General features: G+C 34.5%; 1 protein-coding gene across 1 annotated transcript; it reads right to left on the bottom strand.

Moving 5' to 3' along the window:
• Nucleotides 1-17,826: 17,826 nt before the first annotated feature.
• Nucleotides 17,827-19,532, bottom strand: LOC122403521 (calumenin-A-like). Its single transcript, XM_043407077.1, has 5 exons — nucleotides 19,463-19,532; nucleotides 19,042-19,151; nucleotides 18,650-18,772; nucleotides 18,258-18,380; nucleotides 17,827-17,988 (listed from the first exon to the last, which is right to left on the bottom strand). The coding sequence occupies exons 1-5, from the start codon at nucleotides 19,530-19,532 to the stop codon at nucleotides 17,827-17,829; spliced, it is 588 nt and encodes a 195-aa protein (XP_043263012.1).
• Nucleotides 19,533-25,016: the final 5,484 nt, after the last annotated feature.

Genomic DNA, 25,016 nt, shown 5'->3' with positions numbered 1-25,016 from the left:
CAGACGGAAGTAATGCCGAATAAGTCGATAGTAATGAATCTGGAATAAAAAAAGAAAGGAAACTACGACGAAACGTGATTTGCAAAATTCGCGTTAACACGCTGACGCTCGTCACGGTTTAATAGCGAGATTAATTAGCGACGCCATTCTCTCCCGTCGCTGTTATTGACAACTCCATTTTGTCATGATTATTGTTTACTCGTCCTACGATTCCTCGACGAGGCAAAAAACACGAAAATCCGCGGACCTGTTTTTCGTCATGAGTCTTCCAGTTATCCAATTTGGAGGATTTTAGTGTTTTCTTGCAATTCATACATAATTTTAAGTTTTAATTAGTGTTATTTAATAATCATTGTACTGTCAAAGGAGATCTGAAAAAATACAGACGAGTAAATTGAGTTAATTGTTAATTGTTGATTAATTATCTGACTTATTAAACTTTTGTTATCGATATCGACAGTCGATTTTCTATTCTAGGGAATTTTTGGTAAATGCAAATGAAGGTACCAAAGGCGTCAAAATCGAAGATGATGTTTTAGAAAAAAAAAAAAAGAAATTCTTCTTTGGTGAACTCTACTCTCTTTGCTATTGTTTCAAAGATGGTCGAAAACTTTTAAGAAAGATAGATGAAATACACAAGAAATCTAGAATTAAGTGACTGGTGAAATATAATAGAAGAGGGGAAAGCATCAGGTGGAACTAGTTCGATTTCTATTCGAGAAAATAACAAATGTTACCAATGAGACTTTTCCTGTTGCTTCTTCACTTTTTTATGGGAAGTTTGAGAGAATCGTGAAACAATCTATTTCTGTATCTTTTACTGTTTCATATGAATTTGTATGTCCCTTGAAAACGTTGAAGAAATTGCTATTCTTGGCATTGATAAGTGTTTCAAGCAGTGAGCTAGGTAGCTAGGTAGCAAGGAGTGAGGTAGGTAGCTAGATAGCAAGGATTGAGGTAGGTAGCTAGCAAGGATTGAGGTAGATAGTTAGCTAGCAAGGAGTTTAGGTAGATAGTTAGCTAGTAAGGAGTTTAACTAGGGAGCTAGCAACGAGTTTAGGTAGATAGTTAGCTAGTAAGGAGTTTAACCAGCTAGCTACCAACGAGTTTAGCTAGATAGTTAGCTAGTAAGGAGTTTAACTAGGTAGCTAGCATGGAGTGATAACCAAAAGAAGAAATTGAGCATCCTCATCTTCTGCCTGTGAGCTACCTAGCTAGCAAGGAGTGAGCTAGCAAGGAGTGAGCTAGCTAGCCAACTAAGAGTGAGCTACCTAGTCATCAAGAAGTGAGCTAGCTGGCAAAGAGTGAGCTAGTTATCTAGCAATGATTGAACTAGCTAGCTACCAGGCAGTGAGCTAGCTATCTAGCAAGGAGTGATACCCAAAAGAAGAAATTGAGCATCCTCATCTTCTGCCTGTGAGCTACCTAGTTAGCAAGGAGTGAGCTAGCTAGCTATCAGGCAGTGAACTAGCTAGCCAGCAAGGAGTGATAACCAAAAGAAGAAATTGAGCATCCCCATCTTCTGCCTGCGAGCTACCTAGCTGGCAAGGAGTGAGCCAGCAAGGAGTGAGCTCGCTAGCCAACTAGGAGTGAGCTACCTAGTCATCAAAAAGTGAGCTAGCCATCAAAGAGTGAGCTAGTTATCTAGCAATGATTGAACTAGCTAGCTACCAGGCAGTGAGCTAGCTACCTAGCAAGGAGTGATAACTAAAAGAAGAAATTGAACATCCTGATCTTCTGCCTGTGAGCTAGCTAGCTAACTAGGAGTGAGCTACCCATCAAGAAGTGAGCTAGCTATCTAGTTTCTTAGTTTCTTAGTTTCTTAGTTTGGTTGTTTGTTAGTTTCTTAGTTTGTTAGTTTGTCAGTTTCTTAGTTTCTTAGTTTGACCTAATTTATTGACTATTATTGACTATGATTGAGCTACCTAGCCATCAAGAGGTGAGCTCGCTATCTAGTTTCTTAGTGTCTTAGTTTCTTGATTTCTTAGTTTCTTAGTTTCTTAGTTTCTTAGTTTATTAGTTTCTTGGTTTCTCAGTTTGAGCAAATTTATTGACTATTATTGACTATGATTGAGCTACCTAGCCATCAAGAAGTGAGCTAGCCATCAAGAAGTGAGCTAGCTGTCTAGTTTCTTAGTTTCTTGGTTTCTTAGTTTCTTAGTTTCTTAGTTTGAGCTAATTTATTGACTATTATTCACTATGATTGAGCTACCTAGCCATCAAGAAGTGAACTAGCTATCTAGTTTCTTAGTTTCTAAGTTTGTCCTAATTTATTGACTATTATTGACTATGATTGAGCTACCTAGCCATCAAGAAGTGAGCTAGCCATCAAGTAGTGAGCTAGCTATCTAATTTCTTAGTTTCTTAGTTTCTTGGTTTCTTAGTTTCTTAGTTTCTTAGTTTGAGCTAATTTATTGACTATTATTGACTATGATTGAGCTACCTAGCCATCAAGAAGTGAGCTAGCTATCTAGTTTCTTAGTTTCTTAGTTTCATGATTTCTTAGTTTCTTTGTTTATTAGTTTATTAGTTTCTTAGTTTCTTAGATTGAGCTAATTTATTGACTATTATTGACTATGATTGAGCTACCTAGCCATCAAGAAGTGAGCTAGCTATCTAGTTTCTTAGTTTCTTAGTTTGACCTAATTTATTGACTATTATTGACTATGATTGAGCTACCTAGCCATCAAGAAGTGAGCTAGCTTTCAAGTTTCTTAGTTTCTTAGTTTCTTGGTTTCTTAGTTTCTTAGGTTCTCAGTTTGACCTAATTTATTGACTATTATTGACTATGATTGAGCTACCTAGCCATCAAGAAGTGAGCTAGCCATCAAGAAGTGGGCTAGCTATCTAGTTTCTTAGTTTCCTAGTTTCTTGGTTTCTTAGTTTCTTAGTTTCTTAGTTTGAGCTAATTTATTGACTATTATTGACTATGATTGAGCTACCTAGCCATCAGGAAGTGAGCTAGCTATCTAATTTCTTAGTTTCTTAGTTTCTTAGTTTCTTAGTTTATTAGTTTCTTAGTTTCTTAGTTTCTTAGTTTGAGCTAATTTATTGACTATTATTCACTATGATTGAGCTACCTAGCCATTAAGAAGTGAACTAGCTATCTAGTTTCTTAGTTTCTTAGTTTGTCCTAATTTATTGACTATTATTGACTATGATTGAGCTACCTAGCCATCAAGAAGTGAGCTAGCCATCAAGTAGTGAGCTAGCTATCTAATTTCTTAGTTTCTTAGTTTCTTGGTTTCTTAGTTTCTTAGTTTCTTAGTTTGAGCTAATTTATTGACTATTATTGACTATGATTGAGCTACCTAGCCATCAAGAAGTGAGCTAGCTATCTAGTTTCTTAGTTTCTTAGTTTCATGATTTCTTAGTTTCTTTGTTTATTAGTTTATTAGTTTCTTAGTTTCTTAGATTGAGCTAATTTATTGACTATTATTGACTATGATTGAGCTACCTAGCCATCAAGAAGTGAGCTAGCTATCTAGTTTCTTAGTTTCTTAGTTTGACCTAATTTATTGACTATTATTGACTATGATTGAGCTACCTAGCCATCAAGAAGTGAGCTAGCTTTCAAGTTTCTTAGTTTCTTAGTTTCTTGGTTTCTTAGTTTCTTAGGTTCTCAGTTTGACCTAATTTATTGACTATTATTGACTATGATTGAGCTACCTAGCCATCAAGAAGTGAGCTAGCCATCAAGAAGTGGGCTAGCTATCTTAGTTTCTTAGTTTCTTAGTTTCTTAGTTTCTTAGTTTCTTAGTTTCTTAGTTTCTAGTTTCTTAGTTTCTTAGTTTCTAGTTTCTTAGTTCTTAGTTTCATAGTTTCTAGTTTCTAGTTTCTTAGTTTCTTAGTTTCTTAGTTTCTTAGTTTATTAGTTTCTTAGTTTCTTAGTTTCTTAGTTTGAGCTAATTTATTGACTATTATTCACTATGATTGAGCTACCTAGCCATCAAGAAGTGAACTAGCTATCTAGTTTCTTAGTTTCTTAGTTTGTCCTAATTTATTGACTATTATTGACTATGATTGAGCTACCTAGCCATCAAGAAGTGAGCTAGCCATCAAGTAGTGAGCTAGCTATCTAATTTCTTAGTTTCTTAGTTTCTTGGTTTCTTAGTTTCTTAGTTTCTTAGTTTGAGCTAATTTATAGACTATTATTGACTATGATTGAGCTACCTCCTAGCCATCAAGAAGTGAGCTAGCTATCTAGTTTCATAGTTTCTTAGTTTCATGATTTCTTAGTTTCTTTGTTTATTAGTTTATTAGTTTCTTAGTTTCTTAGTTTGAGCTAATTTATTGACTATTATTGACTATGATTGAGCTACCTAGCCATCAAGAAGTGAGCTAGCTATCTAGTTTCTTAGTTTCTTAGTTTGACCTAATTTATTGACTATTATTGACTATGATTGAGCTACCTAGCCATCAAGAAGTGAGCTAGCCATCAAGAAGTGAGCTAGCTTTCAAGTTTCTTAGTTTCTTAGTTTCTTGGTTTCTTAGTTTCTTAGGTTCTCAGTTTGACCTAATTTATTGACTATTATTGACTATGATTGAGCTACCTAGCCATCAAGAAGTGAGCTAGCTATCTAGTTTCTTAGTTTCCTAGTTTCTTGGTTTCTTAGTTTCTTAGTTTCTTAGTTTGACCTAATTTATTGACTATTATTGACTATGATTGAGCTACCTAGCCATCAAGAAGTGAGCTAGCTATCTAGTTTCTTAGTTTCTTAGTTTGTCCTAATTTATTGACTATTATTGACTATCATTGAGCTACCTAGCCATCAAGAAGTGAGCTAGCTATCTAGTTTCTTAGTTTCTTGGTTTCTTAGTTTCTTAGTTTCTTAGTTTCTTAGTTTGAGCTAATTTATTGACTATTATTGACTATGATTGAGCTACCTAGCCATCAAGAAGTGAGCTAGCTATCTAGTTTCTTAGTTTCTTAGTTTCTTAGTTTCTTAGTTTCTTAGTTTCTTAGTTTCTTAGTTTCTTAGTTTCTTAGTTTCTTAGTTTGAGCTAATTTATTGACTATTATTGACTATGATTGAGCTACCTAGCCATCAAGAAGTGAGCTAGCAAGGAGTGATAACCAAACCAAGAAACTGAACATCCTCATCTCCTGCCTCCTCGACCATTCCCTGAACAGAGGAAGAACCCCGACACTTAATAGGTTCCAACCACGATAGTTTCATTGCTTCTAAGAAACGAAGGAATAGTGGAAACGAGAAATGGACTCGAAAGAAAGACGAATATGACGCTATAAGAAGGCAGAGTGATGCGTTGTCTGAAAGCTGGAAGGTAATTCGGTGGCTGGTAGTCGAAGTAATTGAATCTTATTTTTTGAAATGCCCGATGCAAGGTCGATAGTTTTTCTGATGCCGGCAGAGGAAACAGATCAGATACGTAATTCATTACAGCTTCCTCCATTTAATGCACCTAATGCTTCCGCTGGTTTTTACGCCCGGCAATCCGACTTCCTCGGTGCACTAAAATTCATCTTGCAGGAAAGACGGCCTCGAGGCAGAGAAAAGGGAGAAATAAAAGGGAATCGAGAACGCAATAAACCGGGCAACACGGAACGGGGAGCCAAGAAATAATTCAGCTTCGCGACTTTCGGGCCCTGTTTTCTGCATCTTGTCTTTTCGCGATGGTTTATTTATTTTTCAATTGTAATCCCTGACGTCGTAAAATTTACAGAAATTTTCGATCGTGTTTAGCTTCATCTTTGCTGATAGAGAGACACGATTAGAAAAATTAGGTTTGGATAGCTTAGATTTACCAGGTCGGAATTTCCCCATACGTGGCGCAAGCTGTTAAATTATTTTCGGTTACGGGGGCCAATTACAATCGTTTTTGGTGAATACACGTACCCCCGAAATCCTACCCATTTTCGAGAAAAAAATTCAGCGAGTCGACAAATTTTTTGACAAAATTGAAAACTTTCGAATCGTTCCGGAAAAATTAATTTCCATTGCAGGGGCCAATTACAATCATTTTTAGTGAATAGTCATACCCCCGAATTCCTAACCATTTTCGAGAAAAAAAATTCAGAAAGTGGACAAATTTTTTGACAAAATTGAAAACTTACGAATCATTCTGGAAAAATTATTTTCGGTTGCGGGGGTGAATTACAATCATTTTTGGTGGATACACATACCCCCGAAATCCTACCCATTTTCGAGAAAAAAATTCACGTAGGTGCTGAAATTTTTCGGGGGAAAAACAATTTTTTAAATCGTCCTAAAAAAATTATTTTCAATTGCAGGGGTCCATTACAATCATGTTTAGTCATTACACATACACGCGAAATCCTACGCATTTTTGAGAAAAAAAATTCCTAATCGAAAATGTAATTTATGGCCAGAAATGTTGCTCGAAAATTTCATGTGAATCTTTAAGATGTCATAACTTCTGAACGGACTGGAGGATTTTAATGTTTCAAACGGCAAACAACGCGTATTTTGATGCAGAATATGTAGACGTTCCAAGAATATTCAAAAAGTTGTTCTTTAACCTCGTAAAGTGGAAAAAACCCCCATAAAAATGGTCCAATTTTCGAACAGCCATAAATCCTACAATAATCAATATATTTTAATGAATCTTTTTTCTGAAGTAGAGCTCATCGGTACCTACAAAAAAGTAGTAGACAACTTTTTTGTCGGGCTGCAAACAAAATTATTAAAAATGAAAAACTAATTTTTAAGAAATATTGACAGGGGGTTGCTGCTGACATTTTTCTGCGAAATTAAAAAGTTTCAAATCGTCCAGGAAAAATTATTTTCGATTGCAAGGGTCAATTGCAATAATTTTTGGTGAATAGACATATCCCCGAAATTCTACCCACTTTCTAGAAAAAAATTCGAGAAGGTGTGAAATTTTTCGACGGGAAAAAAAAATTTCAAATCATGCTAAAAAAATTATATTTAATTGCAGGGGTCAATTAGAGTCATTTTTGGTGAATAGACATACCCCTGAAATCCTACTCATCTTCTAGAAAAAAATTCGAGAATGTGTGAAGTTTTTCGAGAAAATTAAAAACTTTCAAATCGTTCTAGAAAAATTATGTTCGGTTGCGAGGGTGAATTGCAATCATTTTTTGTTATTACACATATTCCCGAAATCCTAGCCATTTTCAAGAAATAAATTCGAGAAGATGCCTAAAATTTTCGAAAAAACAAAAATTTCAAATCGTTCTGAAAAAATTATGTTCGTTTAGGGGGGTCAATAACAATCATTTTTGGTGAATAGACATACCCCCGAAATCCTGCGCATTTTCGAGAAAAAAATTCGAGTAGGTGGTCAAATTGCCGTTCTACAGCCACAACTTTAAACGTTAATAACTTTTTAACGATGGCTCCATCAACAAATTAGTATTCTTGATTTTCGTCTTATTTTGGCCTCTAGAATCTCCCATTAAAATTTTTCCCATGAGTGGTCGAACATTTTATACCACGTCTATAAATATGAAACCGGAATTTCCCTATACGTGACTTAAGCTGTTAATGTTGTTAGCTTCAGACCGTTTCATTGACACCATTCTTTTGTTTTGACATGTGATAAGGATTTGCAACTCACAACAATGCAAGTTTCATACAACAACATAGTTTTTAATAGCGTCGAACACGTCGAATTTAGTGCCTGGAAACTACGATTTGCGGAGAGGATTGATTTTCTGTTATCATTTGAAGAAAACCGCTGCAAAATCGCATCGAGTGCTTGTCGAAGCTTACGGTGAGCATGCTCTTGGCAAATCACAGTGCTTTGCGTGGTTTAAAGAATTCAAAAGTGGCGATTTTTACGCGAGAAACGAAGAACGTGGAAGACCACCGAAAAAGTTTGAAGACAGCGAGTTGCGATCATCGTTGGATGAGGATGATGCTCGAACGCAACACCAACTCGCGAATCGATTGAACGTGACGCGAGAAGCCGTCTCCATACGTTTGAAAGCCACGGGAAAGATCCAGAAGATGGGGAAAATGGGTTCCACATGAACCGAATGAAAGACAGCAGGAAAACCGAAATACCACTTGCGAAATGCTGCTCGCCAGGTGCAAAAGAAAGTCATTTCGCCGTCGAATTGTGACTGGCGATGAAAAGTGGATATATTTCGAGAATCCTAAGCGTAAAAGATCGTGGGTAACTCCAGGCGAACCATCGACATCGACTGCAAGGCCAAATCGCTACGAGCGCAAGACAATGCTCTGTGTTTGGTGGGTCCAGAAAGCTGTGATCTGTTACGAGTCGCTAAAACCTGGCGAAACCGTTGATACCAAACGCTACCAACAACAAACGATCGATTTGAATCAAGCTTCGCGTGAAAATCGACCGGAATATCAAAAAAAGGCAACGCAAAATGATTTTACTTGATGATGATGCACCATCACGTACTGCAAAACTGGCGAAGGAAACGATCGAGGCGTTTAGTTGGGCTTACTCACCAGACTTGGCTCCATCTGATTATTACTTATTTGCATCGATGGGGCACGCACTAGCTGACCAGCACTTCACATATTACGAAAATGTACGACAATGGCTGGATGACTGGATTGGCTCAAAAGAGGAACAGTTTTTTTGGCGTGGCATCCAGAAATTGACAGAGAGATGGGGAAAATAGATTGCTAGCGGTGGGCAATGCTTCGAACAAAGTATCTTTTACCATTTTTATACAATAAACGGCTTTGAAAGTGGATCGAGACTCGAAACCGCATGCAGCTCGTCGCGATAAACGGCGGCGATGGTAATTAATGGGAGAAATATGAGGAATTGCACGATCACGAACGAACCTGTAGAGAAAGAGGCACGCCGCGGCGGCTGATTGACGCAACAGCGCGCAAAGCAAGGGGCAAGGATCCTGTGCAGGTTGCAAGGACGAGTGATCCTGCGTTACGAGTGGCTGTCATTAAAGGCGAGTTCTCGATATCGAGATCGACGCACACGTGGCTGCAGGTGCATCGTTTCACTGTGTGCGTGGCTGCTACGGCGAAACGCTGCACCGATCGAACTCGTTTACGTTACCATAAAAATCTGTACTTCGCCTTTCTTTTCCTAGCGGGTATCACGTTCGAAGTTTAGGCATCTTTCACTTTCGTTGGTGGAATTTTTAAACGGTTGCGACAGAATCTGTATTCTTGCCTGGGTGAATGGCGGCGTACGAAATATTTCAAATGTATCATATCAAAATTTGTCATATTTCAATATGTGAAAGTTAGAATATTCTGATTTTCATTTGTTATCGTTATATTTCATTGTTATGAAAGAACTTTTGTTTGGGTGCCATGAAATATTGCCATTTTCATTCTTATTCAATTTTATTATTAATCGTATGATTGAATATAATTTTGTTTTTTTATTAGAAAATATTGATACAGAGGATACGATTCGAAATCCTACTTATTTTCGAGAAAATAATTTATGTAGGTGGACAAATTTTATTAATCAGTTTTGACAATAATTTTGTTGATAACTTTTTAACGAAGCCTCGATCAAGAAATTGGTATTCTTGATTTTCGTCTTATTTTGGACTCCTAAATCTCCCATTAGAATCTTTCTACTGAAAATCGTATAAAAAAAAGAGCAAAAAACGACTTAACCTTAAATTCGAGCAACTCATCCCGGAGCAACAAGGACCAAAGCATTCATAAAACTCGATGGTCAGTACTACTGTATACTCGACGTTCTCAACTTTTCAGCATTAAACGTTCCAAGAACCATCTAGTATTCAGATATCCTGATTAAAATTTTGCAATATTTTATTTAAAGTTTCTTTCCTTTTTACCTAATAAAACAGAATTTTCTTGAATTGTTTAGATTCAGAATCACGTAATTGCACTTATTGCGGAATAAAAGAAGTATGGAGTAAAGGTAGACGAACTTAGTCTAGTTTATTATGTAGAATTTGTACTGAAAAGGGCAGAAAAATACAGAAAAGGTCAGAAAAATACAGAAAAGAGCATTGGGGATATTGGAAAGTAATTTGAGGAGTGTATTAATAGCAATCGAGGGGTCGTGGGAGCGCTTGTGAGAGCGCGGAGCCCTCTAGCGACGAGCATAGGAAGCAACGCCACAGAATATCACGGTATTCTGAGTTATTGTCTGGTTTAACAACGCAAGAACTTATTAATTCCAGAATTCATCGAATTGCACGTTTATAGTGTTTAGATAAGGATAATATAACTAGTTTTTTTTTAAAATTATGTAGAAAAATCGAGGATACGTAATACAAATTTGCATAAAAGGTACCCATATCGATGTCATTAAACCTGATTTCGACCATAAGAGAGGGAGGTTGTTTGGGATGTTTTTTTTTTAATAAATACGTTTATTAAAGCCTCTGAAGATATATACAACAAACTCAATAATATAACAATAATCTTTAAACGTTTTTTAAACACTCTATATTTGAGTTCGCGTAGCCTACACTTTGGTTTACACACATAATTGCACTTATTGCAGAATAAAAGGAGTATGGAGTAAAGTAAGACGAACTTAGTGTAGTCTATTACGTAAAATTTGTATAGAAAAGGGCAGAAAAATACAGAAAAGGGCAGAAAAGTACAGGAAAGGGCAGAAAAATACAAAAAAGGGCAGAAAAATACAGAAAAATACAGAAAAGGACAGAAAAGTACAGAAAAATACAGAAAAGGGCAGACAAATACAGAAAAATACAGAAAAGGATAGAAAAATTCAGAAAAGTACAGAAAAATACAGAAAAGGGCAGAAAAATTCAGAAAAATCTCAGAAAAGGGCAGAAAAATTCAGAAAAATCTCAGAAAAGGGCAGAAAAAGACAGAAAAATCTCAGAAAAGGGCAGAAAAATACAGAAAAATCTCAGAAAAGGGCAGAAAAAGACAGAAAAATACAGAAAAGGGCAGAAAAATTCAGAAAAGTACAGCAAAGGGCAGAAAAATTCAGAAAAATACAGAAAAATCTCAGAAAAGGGCAGAAAAATTCAGAAAAATACAGAAAAAACTCAGAAAAGGGCAGAAAAAGACAGAAAAATCTCAGAAAAGGGCAGAAAAAGACAGAAAAATACAGAAAAGGGCAGAAAAATTCAGAAAAGTACAGCAAAGGGCAGAAAAATTCAGAAAAATACAGAAAAATCTCAGAAAAGGGCAGAAAAAGACAGAAAAATACAGAAAAATCTCAGAGAAGGGCAGAAAAAGTCAGAAAAATCTCAGAAAAGGGCAGAGAAAGACAGAAAAATCTCAGAAAAGGGCAGACAAATACAGAAAAATACAGAAAAGGGCAGAAAAATTCAGAAAAGTACAGAAAAATACAGCAAAGGGCAGAAAAATTCAGAAAAATACAGAAAAATCTCAGAAAAGGGCTGAAAAAGACAGAAAAATACAGAAAAATCTCTGAAAAGGGCAGAAAAAGACAGAAAAATCTTAGAAAAGGGCAGAAAAATACAGAGAAATCTCAGAAAAGGGCAGAAAAATCTCAGAAAAGGGCAGAAATATTCAGAAAAGGGCAGAAAAATACAGAATAGGGCAGAAAAATTCTGAAAAATACAGAAAAATACAGAAAAGGGCAGAAAAAGTCAGAAAAATCTCAGAAAAGGGCAGAGAAAGACAGAAAAATCTCAGAAAAGGGCAGAAAAAGACAGAAAAATACAGAAAAGGGCAGACAAATACAGAAAAATACAGAAAAGGGCAGAAAAATTCAGAAAAGTACAGAAAAATACAGCAAAGGGCAGAAAAATTCAGAAAAATACAGAAAAATCTCAGAAAAGGGCAGAAAAATTCAGAAAAATACAGAAAAATCTCAGAAAAGGGCAGAAAAAGACAGAAAAATACAGAAAAATCTCAGAGAAGGGCAGAAAAAGTCAGAAAAATCTCAGAAAAGGGCAGAGAAAGACAGAAAAATCTCAGAAAAGGGCAGACAAATACAGAAAAATACAGAAAAGGGCAGAAAAATTCAGAAAAGTACAGAAAAATACAGCAAAGGGCAGAAAAATTCAGAAAAATACAGAAAAATCTCAGAAAAGGGCTGAAAAAGACAGAAAAATACAGAAAAATCTCTGAAAAGGGCAGAAAAAGACAGAAAAATCTTAGAAAAGGGCAGAAAAATTCAGAAAAATACAGAGAAATCTCAGAAAAGGGCAGAAAAATCTCAGAAAAGGGCAGAAATATTCAGAAAAGGGCAGAAAAATACAGAATAGGGCAGAAAAATTCTGAAAAATACAGAAAAATACAGAAAAGGGCAGAAAAAGTCAGCAAAATCTCAGAAAAGGGCAGAGAAAGACAGAAAAATCTCAGAAAAGGGCAGAAAAAGACAGAAAAATACAGAAAAGGGCAGACAAATACAGAAAAATACAGAAAAGGGCAGAAAAATTCAGAAAAGTACAGAAAAATACAGCAAAGGGCAGAAAAATTAGGAAAAATACAGAAAAATCTCAGAAAAGGGCTGAAAAAGACAGAAAAATACAGAAAAATCTCTGAAAAGGGCAGAAAAAGACAGAAAAATCTTAGAAAAGGGCAGAAAAATTCAGAAAAATACAGAGAAATCTCAGAAAAGGGCAGAAAAATTCTGAAAAATACAGAAAAGGGCAGAAAAATTCTGAAAAATACAGAAAAATACAGAAAAATACAGAAAAGGGCAGAAAAATTCAGAAAAATATAGAAAAATACAGAAAAGGGCAGAAAAATTTGTTTAGGATCTCCATCACTGCTGGAATATTGCAAAAGTCATTTAAGGAGTGTAAATATAGCAATCGATGAGTCGTGAGAGCGCTTGTGAGAGCGCGGAGCCCTCTAGCGGCGAGCTTTGGAAGCAACGCCACAGAATATCACAGCATTCTGAATTATTGTCTAATTCAACAACGCGAGAACTTATTAATTCCAGAATTCATCGAATTGCACGCTTATAGTATTTAAATAAGGATAATATAACTAGTTTTTTTTTTATATTATGTAGAAAAATCGAGTATACGTAATACAAATTTACATAAAAGGTACCCACATCGATGTCATTAACACTAGATTTACGGAACCCGTCAATTTGACGGATGTTTGATTCCATATTTAAAATTGCAGAACGCGTAAATATTATTTTTTAACAACTTACGTTGAATTTGATTGATGCAATGGCACGATTACATATCCTGATTAAAAGAAAAATCGTATTGTAAGGTAATCGTCAACATGAAATGTATCAATAAATATACGTGCGATCAATGCCCGTATATCTAGTGTTAAACCTGATTTCGACCATAACGTTGTATATCAACGGATAGTTTCCGGTGAAAAGGCTGAACCAGTCTTACAAACGCGATATAATAACTATCGAACGTGTCATGGGGATCGTGCAAGTTTTCGTTAACGGGGATCGATGATTTCAGGAGAGGATCAATACCGAGGCGCCGGAGGATCCAGCAGCGGGAGCCCGCCGGCGAGTTTGCTGGTGGTTCCTCAGCCTTTGACCGTGAAACCCTCTCATCCGTCGCACCTGAACCCCCATTTAGGCGGACCACACTCTCATCCACCGAGGAAATACCAGTGCAAAATGTGCCCACAGGTTAGTCGCCATTGTTCAGCCATTCTTCTTACACTTTTCAGATTCAATCACCTAAATGGGAACGGGCTACGAAATTGCGTCATTGTTCCCACTCAATTTCTACTACTATCTATTTGAATTAATCAAACTTATTAATTTACAATTTAATTTAATTGTATTACAAAACTCTACGAATGTCTGCGTACATGACTCGATTACTACGATTCTATCAATAATTTGGGTGGGATATAAAAGTTCCCTAATTCCCCAGAAGTTCACCCAAATTCCCCAAATTCCCCAGATTCTCGCTATGGAAATCGCGCACACGGTGCAAAATGGACAAATATAACCATAAATTCAATCGAAATATTGCAGTAAAAAATTTCGAAATTTCATTTTGTACCAACTTTTATTCCGCTTATTTACGTACGCTTTTTGTGGTAAAAAAAAACCCCCTATATATAGCATGCAGGGTGGGAAAACAGGCAACTGCAATTTATTCTATAAAATAGAGATTCAATTTTGAAGATCATGTTTTTCTGAAGGTTTTTGTCGCGAAAGCAGTGGTAAACGACTGATTTATAGAGGAAGAAAACAGCCTGCAATTAAGGTTCCCGCGACGTAACTGGACATTTTTTCCCCATTTTTGCCCCCTGCGACTCGATAATGGTTCGTTTTATGGCGCTTTAACCCTTTAACGGTTCTCCCGAGGGCCCCGGGACTTCCGTGCGCGGCAGTGGCTGGATTTTTACCGCAGGTACATTCGCGAGGCCGCGATTCAACAAAGCCACGAGGGTTATTCGGCTCTCGCCACTGTTGTAAAACACCGGCCATTCAGCCGGCAACCACTTTTCTCTCCCTGTATAACACGCCATAGAAGTTGCACAAGGGCTCTGGAAGGGAGCACCCTCTGCCTTTCTCCTAATTTCCCCCTCCCCTGCTATCTGTCGCGTACTCGAGACCACCCCTTCGACGCTCTACGCGCGATCTCCCCTTTTCCACCGAAATTTTATTAGCTTTATCCAACCACTCCAGCCCCGATTCTTTCGACGATTAACACGTTCACTACAATTGTTTACGAGAACATTGATTTTAGGCAACTTAAAAGTTATACTAGTAGTTAAATTTGTTAAATTTGTTTTGTTTTTTTTTTTTTTTGTCGTTGCAATGTATTATAAATTAATTTATTTTGTCAAGTTTTATTAACACTAGAAAGACTGAAACTTAGTATATACCTATATTGCCCAAAAGCAGTCAAAATGACTGCATCGTGAAAGACTAACTAATGTGTAAAGAAATTTGTTTAAAATTAATTTTTAATATTATTTTATAATATTATGAATTTAGGGCGCGGAAATAAAATAAACAACTTGTTAGAACAAGTATCACTGCATAAAGATTCGAATAACAAGTACTACTTTAGCTTATTGAGAAACTGCAATTTATCAATAGGTCTGGGTTAGGTCTGGATTAGATCTGGATTAGATCTGGGTTAGGTCTGGATTAGATCTGGATTAGATCTGGGTTAGGTCTGGATTAGATCTGGATTAGATCTGAGTTAGGTCTGGGTTAGGTCTGGATTAGATCTGGATTAGATCTGAGTTAGGTCTGGGTTAGGTCTGGATTATATCTGAGTTAGGTCTGGGTTAGGTCTGGATTAGATCTGGGTTAGGTCTGGATTAGGTCTGGTTTAGTTATAGGTTAGGTCTGGATTAGGTATGAGTTAAATCTGGGTTAGGTCTGGATTAGATCTGGGTTCTAATCCAGATCTAACCGAGACCTAATCCAGATCTAATCCAGACCTAACCCAGAACTAACTCGGATCTAACCCAGACCTAACCCAGACCTAACTCAGATCTAATCCAGACCTAACCCAGACCTAACCCAGACCTAACTCAGACCTAACCCAGACCTAACCCAGACCTAACTCAGATCTAATCCAGACCTAACCCAGACCTAACCCAGATCTAATCCAGACCTAACCCAGAACTAACTCAGATCTAATCCAGACCTAACCCAGACCTAACTCAGATCTAATCCAGACCTAACCCAGACCTAACCCAGATCTAATCCAGACCTAACCCAGAACTAACTCAGATCTAACCCAGACCTAACCCAGACCTAACTCAGATCTAATCCAGACCTAACCCAGATCTAGGGTCTGGGTTAGGTTTGGGTTAGGTCTGGATTAGATCTGAGCTAGATCTGAGTTAGGTCTGGGTTAGGTCTGGATTAGATCTGGGTTAGGTCTGGGTTAGATCTGAGTTAGGTCTGGGTTAGGTCTGGATTAGATCTGAGTTAGGTCTGGGTTAGGTCTGGATTAGATCTGAGTTAGCTCTGGGTTAGGTCTGGATTAGATCTGAATTAGATCTGGGTTAGGTCTGGGTTAGGTAAGCCCAAATCGACAATTTATCATGTACTTGTATGTTATCATGTGTTGGTAATCGAAAAAAAATGAAAACTGTTATTTCAATACAGAGTCGAACTGGTCATATAAGAAATTTACTCAATTCAATAATAAGAGTGATTTGATTATTTAAAATTTCCCGAGCAGTCAAAATGACTGCTTTTGGGCGATATAGGTATAACACATATACCGGAAATGAAGGAGGAGGTAACTACAATTATTAATGAACGCATTTATATGTTGTGCAAAAAGTCACAAAATTCTAAGAAATTGTGTCATTATATACATAATTGTTTTTCTAATTGAAATTAAAAAGCAGTCAAAATGACTTCCTTGGGCAATCTAGTGTTAATGATAATGTTTGACTCGTAGTAGGTGGACGAAGTATTAAGTAACACGTGGTTAACCTTAAAACTGCTATAACACGTTGACTGCCAGTCCAAAATCCTACAATTGTTTACGAGACCAAAACTCTGATTTTAGGCAACTTAAAAGTTATACTAGTAGTTAAATTTGTTAAATTTGTTTTTTTTTTTATCGTTGCAATGTATTGTAAATTAATTTATTTTGTCAAGTTTTATAAATGATAATGTTTGACTCGTAGTAGGAGGATGAAGGAGATGAGTGAAATATTAAGTAACACGTGGTTGACATTAAAAATATGTTCCTGAAAAAATCATTTTAATAATGAATAAATCTAACAATTTTGTTAAATTGGAATGTTATAGAACGTGTTATAAATTAATTTATTTTGTTGAATTTCATAAACGATGATGTTTGAGTATATAAAATCCACATCTATAGTACTTTATATATTACATCTTTCTACCAAAGGGGTTACTTCTGTTAATGAGTGAATAATATTATTGTAAAATGATTTTGTAACAACATATAAGATTCTATTTTACACTATCTTGCATTAGGAACCAGTTGGAAATTTATCTTTCAATTTATATTGTATAATTGTTTTAAAAAGTGAAGCATAATTTAGACCACAGGGGTGTTGAGTGAATAATATGAATGTAAAATGATTTTGTAGCAACAAACAAGACTATTTTACACTATTTTGCACTAGAAACAAGTTAGAAATTTATCTTTCAATTTATATTGTATAATTGTTGTCAAAAGTGAAGCATAATATAAAGCACAGAGGGGGGAGGGGGTTGACACTAAAATATTAAGCTTGTTTAGTAAATAGACACTCTTAAAGTGTTATTCACTGCTCACAAATGTTTAAATTTGCATTAAATTGTATTTTTCTTGGGAATTCCCGTGGGAATCGCAGAAAATTCCACCCCCTACCCCCTACCTTTGTAAGAGAAAAATCATCCCCCTCAGTTTTCAGCCAGCGCACACCTTACACCTTACACGCGTATCGATTTTATTTCCATTTTACCACCTCCGTTTCTTCTTCTCACCCTCGAAAATCGCCGATGTGTCTTCGACGAAGGGTCGCAGGTAGGGGAACGGGTTGGGCCCGCCAAGAGGCGACTGTTTTTTCGAAATCGAGCTGTCACACGGCTCGTTTACGACGAGGACTTGCCCTTTACATCTTGTAATCCACGATGGAGTCGGGGATTAGCGTGTCGAAAGGCCAGGATTATGGAACTTTCAACTGTACTTAGTCCTTAAACGTCAAACGTTAACCTTAATCGCTTATACCAATCGATTCTTCCTTGTACCATGCAAACATGTAATTACAAAACTAAAATATGTTAACGATAACATGTAGTTTGAATAAAAAAAATTCTTTCAATATTAATTAAGGAAAATACAGAAATAACTCTAGCATTCAAACATGTAACTGAAAGACTAAAATTAAAATTAACAATAACTAATAAATGTAGTTTGAATAGAAGAATTCTCATTAAATATTATTAAGAAAAATACAGAAATAACTCTAGCATGCGAACATGTAACTACAAAACTAAAATATGTTAATAATAACTAGAAAACTGCTCTATCTCATTTTTCACCCATTCTGGTTCCTCTTCTTCTTCTGTACCTTCATACATATCACCAATATACTCTGAAAGAGATATTTTGCCATCTTCATCTTTATCAATATCTTCCATAGTTTCTAGTACTACAATAGAAAACTGTTAATAATAACTAATAAATGTAGTTTGAATAGAAAATTCTCATTAAATATTACTAAGGAAACTACAGAAATAACTCTAGCATTCAAACATGTAACTGAAAGACTAAAATTAAAATTAACAATAACTAATAAATGTAGTTTGAATAGAAGAATTCTCATTAAATATTATTAAGAAAAATACAGAAATAACTCTAGCATGCGAACATGTAACTACAAAACTAAAATATGTTAATAATAACTAGAAAACTGCTCTATCTCATTTTTCACCCATTCTGGTTCCTCTTCTTCTTCTGTACCTTCATACATATCACCAATATACTCTGAAAGAGATATTTTGCCATCTTCATCTTTATCAATATCTTCCATAGTTTCTAGTACTACAATAGAAAACTGTTAATAATAACTAATAAATGTAGTTTGAATAGAAAATTCTCATTAAATATTATTAAGGAAACTACAGAACTAACTCTAGCATTCAAACATGTAACTGAAAGACTAAAATTAAAATTAACAATAACTAATAAATGTAGTTTGAATAGAAGAATTCTCATTAAATATTATTAAGAGAAATACGGAAATAACTCTAGCATGCGAACATGTAACTACAAAACTAAAATATGTTAATAATAACTAGAAAACTGCTCTATCTCATTTTTCACCCATTTTGGTTCCTCTTCTCCTTCTGTACCTTCATACATATCACCAATATACTCTGAAAGAGATATTTTGCCATCTTCATCTTTATCAATATCTTCCATAGTTTCTAGTACTACAATAGAAAACTGTTAATAATAACTAATAAATGTAGTTTGAATAGAAAATTCTCATTAAATATTACTAAGGAAACTACAGAAATAACTCTAGCATTCAAACATGTAACTGAAAGACTAAAATTAAAATTAACAATAACTAATAAATGTAGTTTGAATAGAAGAATTCTCATTAAATATTATTAAGAAAAATACAGAAATAACTCTAGCATGCGAACATGTAACTACAAAACTAAAATATGTTAATAATAACTAGAAAACTGCTCTATCTCATTTTTCACCCATTCTGGTTCCTCTTCTTCTTCTGTACCTTCATACATATCACCAATATACTCTGAAAGAGATATTTTGCCATCTTCATCTTTATCAATATCTTCCATAGTTTCTAGTACTACAATAGAAAACTGTTAATAATAACTAATAAATGTAGTTTGAATAGAAAATTCTCATTAAATATTACTAAGGAAACTACAGAAATAACTCTAGCATTCAAACATGTAACTGAAAGACTAAAATTAAAATTAACAATAACTAATAAATGTAGTTTGAATAGAAGAATTCTCATTAAATATTATTAAGAAAAATACAGAAATAACTCTAGCATGCGAACATGTAACTACAAAACTAAAATATGTTAATAATAACTAGAAAACTGCTCTATCTCATTTTTCACCCATTTTGGTTCCTCTTCTCCTTCTGTACCTTCATACATATCACCAATATACTCTGAAAGAGATATTAGGCCATCTTCATCTTTATCAATATCTTCCATAGTTTCTAGTACTACAATAGAAAACTGTTAATAATAACTAATAAATGTAGTTTGAATAGAAAATTCTCATTAAATATTATTAAGGAAACTACAGAAATAACTCTAGCATTCAAACATGTAACTGAAAGACTAAAATTAAAATTAACAATAACTAATAAATGTAGTTTGAATAGAAGAATTCTCATTAAATATTATTAAGAGAAATACGGAAATAACTCTAGCATTGAAACATGTAACTACAAAACTAAAATATGTTAATAATAATATGTAGTTTGAATAAAAAAAATTCTCATTCAATATTATAAAAGAAAATAGAGAAATAACTCTAGAAGATACTAACTATACTTGTGGGAACAATTTTCCCCAAAAATTCTGTCATTTATCTACTCTTATTGGACCTCAATTTTTTTTACATTTTTTGGTTTGAGATTATCTTAGAGAAATAATATATAATAAAGTACAAAGTTGGTATTTGCACTAAATGGATGAATTATTTGGTGTTCAAAAGAAATATACATTTATGGAGAATTTAAATTTTCATTTTCAAATTTTGACCTCAATTTTTTACATTTTTTGGGTTGAGATTGTCTTAGAAAAATAATAATAAAGTACAAAGTTGGTATTTGCACTAAATTGATGAATTATTTGGTGTACAAAAGAAATATACATCTTTGGAGAATTTAAATTTTCATTTTCAAATTTTCACCTCAATTTTTTACATTTTTTGGTTTGAAATTATCTTTGGAAAACAAATAAAGTACAAAGTTGGTATTTGCACTAAATGGATGAATTATTTGGTGTACAAAAGAAATATACTTTTATGGAGAATTTAAATTTTCAAAATACAGAATGCATTTGATACGCAAAAATACAAGAAATAATTCAAATAAAATACGAATTATTATACTCAGGAGTTGTGAAAATCCTCCATGAAGCTACCATTTTGTTAATTGTATTGGTAAAAAGATTTCACAGTCTACTTATCACTAAGTTTGTTATCTGTTTTATTTACATTATTGTTGTATTTTACAATTTTCAAATGTAAAATTCAAATGTATTATTCTCGAAAATTGCCGACAAAGAAGATTCTAAGATAAAAACTGATATCGAGTCAATAGGAGCGTAAAGGGTTAAAAACAACTCCATTTACTATAGATTTAATTATTTAAGAAACTATTGCTTTGAATTTTAGTCCAAAACCATCAACCATCCAATTAAATAATTGATTAATTAATTTTTAGTGTTCAATAAAACTCAAATTTTCAAGACAAAAAAATGAGCTTTAATCAGTCAGATATCTTCCATTTTGTTCGATGACCTTCCCGCCATCTTTCTGGTGACTTCGTGATCCCGTGCTCATAGAATTTCTGGTCCCCAACAGCAAAAGACACAACCAAGATCATCAACGATTTGATTTGATCGTTATTACTGAAATTTTCACCATTTAAGAAGCTTTGTAAACATCGAAATGAATGATAATCCGATGGTGCAAGGTCAAAACAAGTTCCAATAGTTTCGAACGTGTTTCTAAAGACGTGTGAGGCCTCGCATTGTCGTGGTGGAACACGATTCCTTTGCGATTAGCCAATTGTGGCCTTTTCTCTTCGATTGCTTCCCCCAATTTCACAATTTGTTGCCAGTAAACATCTGAAATGATCGTTTGGTTGTTTGGAAGCTGCTCAAACTACATAACACATTTGTAATCCCTCCAAATTTACAGAATGATCCTTTTTTCGATGCAACTGGGCTTCTGATATGGTTTGTGCTGGTCCATCATGCTTGGATCACGATCAACGTTATTGTGGACGATCCATTTTTCATCTTCAGTGATAATTCGTTCGAAAAAAGGCTCGATTACATCACGTTTGAAACCAGTATCACAAATATTGATTGTGTTAGGTGAATTATCGAGAAAATATCGAGCTTCCTAACAAGTCCAAGACGTCTTATACGATTTTCAATCGTTGTGTGTGGTACATTAAACTGTTTTGCAATCTCTTGCAATGTTATATGGCGATTCGATGCAATTATGGCTTCCATTTTGTCATCATCGACTTCAGAAGGTCGACCAAGAACGTTGGTCATCTTTCTAATTTTCTAAACCAATTCTGACACGTGTGTTCTGTTAAACAATCAACGCCATAGACTTCACATATCTCTTCGCGAGCCTCAAGCTTTCTTTATGAAAATAAAAACAGTAAAATTCTGTCGAAAATGCTTATTTTTGCTCTCCATGTCAAAACTTACCCATAGACTGACATTTGTAAACAAAAATTACACGAAATTTGTTTCTACATCAATCTAAAGGTATCGGCTACCAAATCTCAGAAGAAACAAATTCTAAAATCGACAAAAGAGTAACGAAACAAACATAATGCTAGCTACTGGTGCAAATCGAAAACACTTTTTTTCCAATTCAATAGTTTAGAATTTTTCCCCTTTTTTACGCTTCTTCTTCTTCTTCTTCTTCTTTGTGTTTTTTACGCCTGCGAGGTCATTGGCGGCGGATGCGTGCTTGCGCGCTATATTTGATTATACATATTTGTTTCTTTGAGAAATTTTAGAGTGTCACTTGTGTGGGCCTGAGCTGTCTTTGCTCAAGTTTCAATCATTTGCAAGCATAATCAGCGAGCGTTGGCTCTCTGTTCATAGCGTTCGTTGGCCTGTCAGGTAGCGGAAGGGTTGTGGCGATTTTCAAAAATTCCCGGGGGCATTTACGACCGGATTTTACGGGTACGTCGTCCTAAAGATTCTCTAACCCTTTTCCCCCGGCTGTTTGCAGATTTAAAAAAGTTCCCGTAATCCTTTAACTGCCTCCTCGACGTAACAGTCCAAGTCCTCATCTTCCCTTTTTTTTCTTTCGTTTTTTAAACATCCAACGACGCTCGCGATTATCCTCTTTGGATTATCGCACGTAATAGCACCTTTCTCCCCCCATGGATTTTTATTAATTTACCTTAACGAAAGTTACTTTACCTCTCGATTGTTCAACCCAACACTCTTCGAAGGTTTTATGACTGCAGTTTTATTAAAAAGTAAACAACGTCATTTTCACTTCGTTTTTTTTATTTTACGTCGCTTCGATGGTCATCATTTTATTTAAGATCAAAATATAACAGACCATAGTTGATTTTTGAACAAGAAAAAAGCTAGTGTTATTTGTTTTCTTGATTTAATGTTAAAAAAAAAAGATAACAAAATCGTTTACTATTTCGTTTTTTTAATAACCTAAAAAGTACGATTAATTCTTTCTTCCACGGCCATCAGCGACGTATCGATCGATCTTTTTTTTTTTTTAATTTTCCAGAATAGATTGTTAGCCAAGTTTTATGAAGAAAACTGTGATTGTTTTTTGTATTTTGGTCTTTCCAATGTATTTTTTCTAGTTATTAAAATTATTTAGGTGACCGTGGAAGAATGAATTAATCTAGTAGTTTTTAGGTTATTAAATTTTGTTATTTTTTTTTTTAACATTAAATCTAGAAAACGAATAACACTAGCTTTTTTTTGGTTCAAAATTCAACTATTGTCTATTATATTTTGATCTTAAATTAAATTAAATGATTTCATAATCTGAACTTTCGTTTCTATTTATTTATATTTTCTGTGCCAATGGAAGAGAAGAATTGGTTGAAATACTGAATATTTCTTCCCATAAAATTTTGTTATATTCGAATAAAATACAATTTTAAATTAATTTAAAAGGATTTTGAGAACTTTGTTAAAGGAATTTTGTTAAAAATTTCTGTAAAATAAATATTGTTGGGTGAGGACCATCTCTGTCTGAAGAGATTTGATTTCAATTTACCGGATGATGTTAAATTTTGCAAAGTATCGACGAACCCTAAACTGCTTTTTTAACTGAAAATTAAAAAGTTTCAAATCAGTCTGGAAAAATTATTTTTGGTTGTGAGGGTCAATTACAATAATTTTTGGTGAATAAACATTCCATCGAAATCCTACGCAGTTTCGAGAAAAAAATTCGAATAGGTAGTGAAATCTTTAGACGAAATTAAAAAATTTCAAATCATGCTAAAAAAATTATATTTAATTGCAGGGGTCAATTACAAGCATTTTTGGTGAATAGACATACCCTCGAAATCCTACCCACTTTCGAGAAAAAAATTCTTTACCAAAAATATAATTTCAGGCCCAGAAATGTCACCCCAAAATTTCGTGCGTAACTTCAAAACGTCATAACTTCTGAACGGATTGAAGGATTTTAATGTTTCAAGAGGCAAATGGCGCGAATTTTAGTGAAGAATATGTAGAAATTCTAACAATATTGAAAAAGTTGTTCCTTGGTCCCCGTAAAGTGAGAAAAACCATATCAAAATGGTCCAATTTTCAAACGACCATAACTCCTGCAATAGTGAATATATTTCAATGAAACTTTTTTCTAAAATGGAGCTCATGGGTACCTACATAAAAGTATTAGGCAACTTTTCTATAGGGCGTCAAACACAATTACTAAAAATCAACAGGTGTGCCTACATTTTTCCGAGAGAAAAAAAATTACAAATCGTTTTGAAAAAATTATGTTCGGTTGCAGGGGTAAATTACAATCATTTTTGGTGAATAGACATACCCCCAAAATCCTGCGCACTTTCTAGAAAAAAATTCAAGAATGTGTGAAATTTTTCGATAAAATTAAAAAATTTCCAATCCTTCTGGAAAAATTATTTCCAGTTACAAGTGTCGATTACAAGCATTTTTGGTGAATAGACATACCTTCGAAATCCTACCCACTTTCGAGAAAAAAATTCTTTACCAAAAATATAATTTCAGGCCCAGAAATGTCACCCCAAAATTTCGTGCGTATCTTTAAAACGTCATAACTTCTGAACGGATCGAAGGATTTTAATGTTTCAAGAGGCAAATGACGCGAATTTTAGTGAAGAATATGTAGAAATTCTAACAATATTGAAAAAGTTGTTCCTTGGTCCCCGTAAAGTGAGAAAAACCATATCAAAATGGTCCAATTTTCAAACGACCATAACTCCTGCAATAGTGAATATATTTCAATGAAACTTTTTTCTAAAATGGAGCTCATGGGTACCTACATAAAAGTATTAGGCAACTTTTCTATAGGGCGTCAAACACAATTACTAAAAATCAACAGGTGTGCCTACATTTTTCGGAGAGAAAAAAAATTACAAATCGTTTTGAAAAAATTATGTTCGGTTGCAGGGGTAAATTACAATCATTTTTGGTGAATAGACATACCCCCAAAATCCTGCGCACTTTCTAGAAAAAAATTCAAGAATGTGTGAAATTTTTCGATAAAATTAAAAAATTTCCAATCCTTCTGGAAAAATTATTTCCAGTTACAAGTGTCGATTACAAGCATTTTTGGTGAATAGACATACCTTCGAAATCCTACCCACTTTCGAGAAAAAAATTCTTTACCAAAAATATAATTTCAGGCCCAGAAATGTCACCCCAAAATTTCGTGCGTATCTTTAAAACGTCATAACTTCTGAA

Source organism: Colletes gigas, unplaced genomic scaffold, assembly GCF_013123115.1.
Source record: "Colletes gigas isolate AHSC1104 unplaced genomic scaffold, ASM1312311v1 Colletes_gigas_Sc00058, whole genome shotgun sequence".
NCBI lineage: Eukaryota > Metazoa > Arthropoda > Insecta > Hymenoptera > Colletidae > Colletes > Colletes gigas.
Note: the sequence above shows the minus strand (reverse complement) of the source record. Positions and strands in the feature narration are given on the sequence as shown.

Bases quoted from the DNA above. Each gene is read 5' to 3' on its own strand.
- LOC122403521 (XM_043407077.1), bottom strand. From the start codon at position 19,532: ATGGAAGATATTGATAAAGATGAAGATGGCCTAATATCTCTTTCAGAG. The intron at 18,773-19,041 runs GTGAAAAATGAG...TATTATTAACAG, and splicing joins AAGAAGAGGAACCAGAATGG to TTTTCTATTGTAGTACTAGA. The intron at 17,989-18,257 runs GTGAAAAATGAG...TATTATTAACAG, and splicing joins AAGAAGAGGAACCAGAATGG to TTTTCTATTGTAGTACTAGA.